Raw genomic sequence first — 8,490 nt, forward strand, 5'->3', positions numbered from 1 at the left:
ATTTTTGAAGGATAAAACTTTATTACTGATCATTATAATGAATTTACAGTATTTTAAACATAAAGTAATACAAATACAAAGTAATACTTTCTTCAAATACCCAATCTATCTGGGAAAGGACACCTTTCAATCTTCTTCGTCAAAACCCAGACACTCATCTCCAGAGCTAAATAAAGAGTCACTTGAAACCTCAGCATCTGAGTCCTCATACAGCAAATTGTCCTCTGTACCATCCAGTGCATCACTAATGCCACACTTCTTAAATGATTTAACCACTGTCTCTGTTTTCACAGCATCCCATGAAGCTTTGACCCATTCACAAACTGAAGTGAATCTAATCAAAAATTGAGTACCGAAGTATCAGGCGGACCCTGTTTTTCAGCCCTATTTTAAGACATCTTATACGCTGGCAAATATTGTAAGTAGTAAAAAACATTTTGATTCTAGTCTGCTAATCGCATCAGGATGAAGGAGAAAATTATTGTTTGGTGTTTGGGTGTTATTTATGTTGATGGTTATTTGTGTTTGGCGTTTGAATATTATTATGGAATCGTATTTTTAACAGAGATGTGCGAAAATGTTTTTTAAAGTGGCAAAAACTGCTAGCTAATCTTATCAAATGATGCAAAACGCTTACCGTGAAGAGTGTTTGCCACGTTCTAACCTGCTTTTGTAGTTTCGTAGATTTCGAGATGGTAGAGATGACATAAAAGATGATGAAATAACGGGACGTCAATGCACAAGCCGAACTGGCCCGAACATTGAAGTTGTCCGTGCTGCGTTAAATTAAGATAGTCGATTAACAATTACAATACTTGCAGAACATTGATAAAGAAACTCTCCATACAATAAATAATTGCTGAAGATTTACGAAAGAGGCAATCGCGGAGAGTTTTATTTCACACTCGTTAATAACAGAACAAAAGGATAATCATGTGGCGGTTTGTCAGGATCTTCTTGACATGCAAAATCGCGATCCAGACATTAAAAAATATCATCACAGATGAGTGTTTGTGAGTATGGCAAAGCCTCGAGGGCTATCTGCCTAAGAGGAGGGATGCCTTCGTGGAGGACTTTCTAAGGGAAACTGGCTCGTATACACGTTACACATGGGGAAAACCACGAAAACGCCCATGCAGCCAGCCCGTTCGCGGGATTCGAACCTCGGACCGAACTACCAGTGTTCAGCGACTTTACCGCTCGGCCGCTGGTGAGCCCTCATCACAGATGATGAATCGTGATGCTTCGCCTACGAGAGTGGGTTGGCCAAAACTCGCCAAATCCAAAGAAAATGCGTTTCAGAAAATCGAGGGTGAAGAAAACGCTCGTGTTTTTTTTTTCCTTTAATGTAGATGATTGATTTGCCAGGAATTCGTGGCCCACTAGTAGCCGAGTGGTAAAGTGTCTGAACACTGGTAGTTCGATATGAGATTCGAATCCGGCGAACGGGCTGGCTGCATGGGCGTTTTCGTCGATTTCCGCATGTGTAACGTGTATACGAGACAGTTTTCTTCAGAGAGTCCTCCACGAAGGCATCCCTTCCCTTAGGTAGATGGCCCTTGAGGCTTTTCCGCAATCACATAAACCAAATCAGAAATTCGCTCCTGGCGTAATTAAAATTTATTATTCACGCCCTGTACTGTACATTGATCCAAAAAGACCATTTAGATTGGCTGATTAGTTAAAGGAAAACATGCAAGGACAATTTGTTAAAGGATGGGATTTCTTCCTGGAGATTTTAAACTATTTCGTATTTATGTTACCCATGGATTTTGATTTATTTCATTGTGGTTCTGCACATTACGGTTATTGGTCTAAAACAGGGATGGGTAAAGCGACGGCCGCAAAGCAATTTTTAAGTGTTCTTCGTTCAAATTTAATTTCTCAAATCTAAATTTTAGATATTTGGAGTACACACGCTCGTAATTATAATGAAAAATTTTAATAAAACTTATTATTTTATCTTTGCCATTTTTACAGCTGTGAAAGAACTGCACATTTAAAAGCTTGACAAAAATCAAGTCTTTTTGATATCTAGATAAACTACAGGAGTAAATAAATCAAATTTTGATTGCTAAAAACTACAATTTCCGCATATAAACTTAAATATATAAACCGCTAAAAACAACTGCTCCCATTTTCTATTCCCATTATTTCTCGTATACTCTCTAACCACAGCTTGCGACCTTTTACGCCCGCAACCATTGTTCTTACATATACTTGTCTGTTCATGAATGTGAATCTCGAGTTGTATGCAGTGTACTGCCACAAATAAATAAATAAATACAGTATATGGAAAACTTTTATAATCAAATCAAAATTTAAGAAAATCTGAAATGTTTCAGCTTTTAAATTATGTCCAAAGAGGCGTTTTTTAATGAGCATATCTTTAAAATTTCCGATACAGAGACTCACGCGCTGGAGATAAAAATAATTTTTCTGTACAACGTTGCCATTGCTCGCTTTGAAATCCTTGAGTTTGTTAATCAAAAATTCATTAAGGTTTTACAAAATAGGAAATCGATAATAAAACCAATTCCAAGTTTCAAATTTGGTCTTCCACATGGCCATATTCGTAGGAAGATTACGTCATTCAAAATTCGATGGCTCTATGTACCGTTGTTTTATCACAATGCGAGAAATATACATACATTTATGCATATTTTTCATTATTTCTTTAAATATAACACAGGGCAATAATATTTTTTGGCAACAGTTTGAAAATTCATTCGCCGTTTGCAGTGAATCGACGCAAAATCGCAAAACGAAAACAATAGTCCTTCAGGGACAAAGCTCTTTTGGACTAAAAAAAAATTACGAAGCATAAAATACATCATTTTAATTCTGAGTGAGAAGAATATTTTTTTAAAATTTATTATAAAAAACCTATACACGCTTATTATGCAATTTAACTGCAGCGAGTGCTAAAACGTGTAATGTGAAGAGATATTTCATCACTGCGACGGCGCCCACCGAATTTCCACATTTCTGAAATGTAAGTAAGTAAAAAAGATTCCCCTTTGATTTCGAGGAGGACTATCTAATGGATACTAACTAGTATTCGCGCTACATATTTATTCGTGTGCAAAACTAATAGAGTTCCCAAATTGTCTCTATGCTTAACTTGCCATTCTTTAACTCTTCATTTATAGTTAGAACCGGTATATTTGACATATAACTTGCTCCTTAGCCATTGCATTACATTTTTACTCATGCTGAGAGCAAAATAAATTCGTCACAAAAACTTCAAAGTCATGTAAAAGCTATCGGAAATGAATATTTTGGATTCCTATCTCTTCCATTAAAATGTTAGGCTCTAGTGTAGAATTGGGTGCCCCTTCGATTAGCGGCAATTTCTTTTTAATTTTTTCGATGAAACCTCACTTCTGGTTACCATGATAGTTTTAACTTTGTTTTAGCTTCCCGATTTTATTTAAATGAAAATAGATTGATGTGTACATGGGAAAATTTGAGGCAGTGCGCAATGGCTAGTTTGTGCAATTCTAAGACTTTTTTTTAAACTGAAAACAGATCGATGTGTACATGGACACAGAGTTTGTGCAATTGTTTAACTTCTTATTTTTGTTTTGTGTAGCGGCCATCTTGAAATTGTGCCTTTCTGTCGCCGATCTTGTCGTCAAAAAAGAATCGCCAAGAAACAAGGGGCACCGAATTGTAAATTTTACCTCCCTCCTTTCAGCATGCTGTCGTGCTGCGATAGTAGCACACTCTGCCCGTATTCTAAAGCACCATGTTCGTGTCCTAGTGATGGCATTGCTCATTCCCCCCCCCAAATCTCCAGCTTCAAAAATAACCTAATGACTCTACACATTTAAAACAAAACACACAAAACAGAACAGCACTACCAAATGAGTGATGCAACTGGAATGAAATTGATACTACCAAGTTTTTACTTCGTCATGAAAACTCCATGTAGTACAAATAAAAGAAAGTTCCATTAGTTAAGTGCATAGAGTATAGGCCAGAATATGTATTCTACCATCATTACATATATTAATTATAAAAGCAGTTATTATATTTTGTCATGAATGTCAGAATAGATATTAAAAGTGCCTGATTAGAATATATAATCACAACGCGTTAAAAACACTTTTTGATAAACGAACTTACGGTAAAATGCTAATAATATTACTATAATAATATATTTAACTGCAGCCAGTATTATCAGTTCAATACAAGAGCTCTCGGGTCTATCGGCCATATGGCGTTAATGATTATATTCCTATACTGCACAGTAAAAGGAAATCGAAATATCACTTTGAGTTATTCAAATACACTACTCTTCTTCCATTCTCTTCTCCTATTTATTTATTATATGTATTCTTTCCCTTTTAATTTGTTTTATATTTCCTAAGGTAAGAAAAATGTCAAATGACTTTCGGGCATATACACATCTTTTATGACTTTCTTTTTAAATGAATGAAATGTATTAAAAAAGTAAATCATGTAAATATTGCAAAATGTAATAAATATTCTAAAATGTAATAAATATTCCAAACTCTTAATTAGTTACTTATCCGAGCTTAAAATCACGAGAAATTTTTATTACATGAGAACAATTATGCATTCGCTCTACATATTTGGCTGTACTTATACGCTCAAAAGTATATTCGTTTAATCCTAGTATACCGTACACACAGGATATGGCAACTTTTGGCGACATTATGATGAGCAGTAAACGCGGTGTTTATAATGAGCTGTAAACGAGTCATTTTAGTGTTGGCGACAATTTTCAAATCCTCGCCAAAGCCGTATGGTATACTAGGATTTTACCATACATTTCTGCATAACTAATATGCGTTTCATTTAAAAAGAGTATGAAACAAATGATTGTATTGTTGTTTTGTCAAGATGAATCACAAAATCCTTCTATTCAAGGAGAAGCAAAATGTTTTGAAGGGAAAAAAATCAGTGAGATGAGTTACGCAAATTAATTAAATCTAATTCAATGATACTACATAATATTCGTTCTAGATTCAAGACCACATAATATTTGTTTTGTTTGATGAACTATATATGTACTGTAACTCCAAATATGCCCACTGGCAACAACATTTTATTACGAATGAAAATTAGCTTACAAATAATATGCAGTTCAGCATTAATATTATACAATTTTTATAAGCATTTAGACATAATAAGCAGTACTGTTTCACAGATATATAAGTACTTTTGATATTTTGCAAAGTGTACGTAACAAATGTAGGATTCTAATAAACTAATAGACAAAATAAACAAACGTAATATTCTAATAAACTAATAGACAAAATAAACAAACGTAGGATTCTAATAAATTATCTCCTAATTAATAAAATAAAATAAAGCGAATTAATAAAACATAATTGATAAGGTGTCAAAATCAAATTCGATACTACATATTGTTCCAATGTCAGAATGTATTGTACACCGTTAACTCCAAATATGCACATTGGCGACTGCATTTTATCACAGTTTAGCTTATACATTATACCCAATTAAACTGAAATATTACACATTTTTATTATTAGCACTTAAAAATAATACGCATTATCAATTCAAGTACTTTTTAACACTTTCAAAACTGTATATAAATGGACCAAAATACAGAAAATTAAGAAATATAAGAAGTCTAGCAAACAATTTCCTAAATTTCAATTTTTAAAAACTTTTTAACTTTTAAATTGCAATACAGTATGCATAATCAATGTCTTAAAAGTCAGCAATACTTAATATTTTGGATATTTGAAATTTAATAGAGCAAATATTTTCTCAGTTCACTGCCGAGAACTATCAGTATTTAGCAAAAAACTACGAATACATTTTTCTTTTTACTACATGATTTAAACAAAATACGCAAATTTACGTAATATACGATATAATTAGATTCTGATTTGTATTTCAGTAATTAAATAAAAAGGCTGCTGAAAAAGCAAACATATTAAACAAACATTCGTTTTTATGACAATAATAATGATAATAAAAATTCAGCATTTACTGTAGTGGATTCGATGCAATACACACTAGAGCTGAATCAAAATATAAGGAAAAATATCAGTGTACAAATATAAAATTATTTGTTTAAATTTACAAAACTATTTCTTTGATTTCTTCTCAGAATCGTTACGTAACACAACAACAATCTCCTGCAAAATTTTTGCTGCTGTTTTTGGTCTTGCATCCACAAAACTTGGCCATTCGTTGGTAGTGAAAACCTCCTCGGCGTGAGCAGCTATAAAATCACTCACTTTCTCGAATAATTTCTTATCTTCATGCATGTCTGCCAATAAAAGCACTTCACACACATTTTTTACCGAAATATTTGATTTTAAAAACGAAGCACACTTTTCCTTTAAAGTAGGAATATCGTACTTATCCGCCGCTTCATACAAAGAAAGAGCACATTCCTTCAGCGGTTGATCCAAATCAGCGGTATACATATAACAAAGCATCGTGTTTAGAATTGAAGGTTCCGTGTCTTGAATATTAATTGTGTTGCTTTTGGCTTCAACCATTTCGTTTTCGAACATTTTGGAGAATACCGGTGATCTTGCAGACAGAACAATTTTGTGAACAAGAAATGTTTCGGAACCAGCCACAATTTTAACATCTGACAGCTTTCTCGTTTTATAAAGTTGGCGAAGATTATCACTGACATAATCGAAAAACTTAAGATTAGTTTTGAAAGATTGATTACAATCAGAGCTGGACGATGTTGTAACGCAACTCCTTCTTGTGATCTCTGAAATCTCACCCAGATCTGTAAAAGTGAAGTGACAGTGAAGAACTAGACAGTCATTCAAATCTTCATCACTAGCATCAGCACATTTCCATTCTTCATCTGCTTGAAACAGATGTTCACTCTGAATGTCAAAATATAAATTGCGAAATATTCTACTTTTTACAAAAATAGGCTTCACGTTACCACCATACACTTTACAAAGGAAAATATCAAAAGGCTTTTTCCCATACGAAAGTGATCGCAAGCGGAAAATTATTTTCCAGCCATGAAACTTCAGTAAATCTACTGAAAAAACATCACTGTGTATGGATGCATTATTGGGTATTGTGGTTAAGACGGGAATTTTCCAATCAAAGAACATTTCTTCTGCATTGATGCGTGTCCGAGCTTTGAAATTCGTAACAGGTAAACACAAATTACATCCGAGATTTGTGAGGTCATATTTTATTGCAGCTGCAAATACTTCTGCTCTTAACTGAGAATTTTGGCAGTCTAGATTCCCAGAATAAATGTAATTTATCATTGTCTCCAATACAGATGTGCTGACATCAAAAGATTCCTCATTGGCTTTCTTTTTTTCTAGCTTTTCAAACAATGCGGGCCATCGTATGCTCAAAAGACATTTATGCACTTTGAAACTTGTATCACTGGTACGCAAAGTGATATCAGTGAATAACCCACTGTCGTAAAAGCGTATGAAATCATGATGTAAGCGCTTTTGGTCACTTTCGTCACACACTTGAAGAAGACATAAATTACAGTTTATGACAAGATTATCTTTGTCATTAAGATGCCGTTTTCTTTCGAAAAAACTACTACATCCCCATCCTTCTCCGGCTGCAAATGTACGTTGCTCGTTTTCTTGTTTTTGTATAGTGTTCCCATCTTTATCCATGGTGCAAACTGAGTATACTATTTCACATTTTCGAGGAAGATCATCACATCTCATGATAAGTACATCTATGCATTCTTTACTTTTTTCACCCCGTGGATATATATTCAGAGACCACACCATTCCAGGTAAAGCACTCAATATAAAAGTCGGGCTTCGAAGACTGAGTCCAGTTGAATGATGACACATGCTGAAATTTTCAATAGTCCACGTGAATTCATATATCGACATTTTCGTTTCCCTTTCAGACGAGAAACCAATACATGAATGCAGAAAGTTTCGCAGAATGAGATTAATGTTTAACCGAACTTCGGATAGCACATCATCACAGTTGGCTACGTTACGCAACACATAGGCAATCCTTAACGTCAGTAGCCTTGGCAGCTTATCAACTTGGCACCGGCCCAACGTCTGATGCTATTGATGCTCTCCTTCCTGGATTTTAATGTTTCTTTTTTGATTAAGATACTCCAAATATCCCTCGAGGCACAACTGTAAATCAGATTTTAGCTACAAATATGTTCACCCCTTGTCACTAAAAAGTGCTTAAAATAATTAAGTATTTTTTAATAATTGAAAGATCGTTAAAAGCTGAATTTTATAAAGACAACCAGATAATACAACGTTCAGATGTCAAATTTGTACAAAATAGTAGCCAACATCTATTCAGTCGCCTTTAGGTTGAGAATATTTTATAACTATGCGTATTTTTAACATTTGAAATCTTATTGTACATTTTAGATTCATTAAAGTACACTTGTCTTTTTTCAATACTTGTACTTCAATACTTATAACAAATGTATTATTAAATATTTGACGGTGTCCTGCAGCTAATGAGTAGTGCTTAAAAAGCGTTTAC

The 8,490-nt window shown here is 34.0% G+C and overlaps 1 protein-coding gene across 1 annotated transcript; it reads right to left on the reverse strand.

Annotated features, from left to right (window-relative positions):
• Positions 1 to 5,057: 5,057 nt before the first annotated feature.
• LOC118192233 (uncharacterized) lies at positions 5,058 to 8,032 on the reverse strand. Its single transcript, XM_035363147.2, has one exon. The coding sequence runs from the start codon at positions 7,860 to 7,862 to the stop codon at positions 6,093 to 6,095; it is 1,770 nt and encodes a 589-aa protein (XP_035219038.2). The 5' UTR covers positions 7,863 to 8,032; the 3' UTR covers positions 5,058 to 6,092.
• Positions 8,033 to 8,490: the final 458 nt, after the last annotated feature.

The sequence above is a fragment of the Stegodyphus dumicola genome, chromosome 8 (assembly GCF_044657685.1).
Source record: "Stegodyphus dumicola isolate Sdum_Otavi_A_Nest chromosome 8, ASM4465768v1".
Classification (NCBI taxonomy): Eukaryota; Metazoa; Arthropoda; class Arachnida; order Araneae; family Eresidae; genus Stegodyphus; species Stegodyphus dumicola.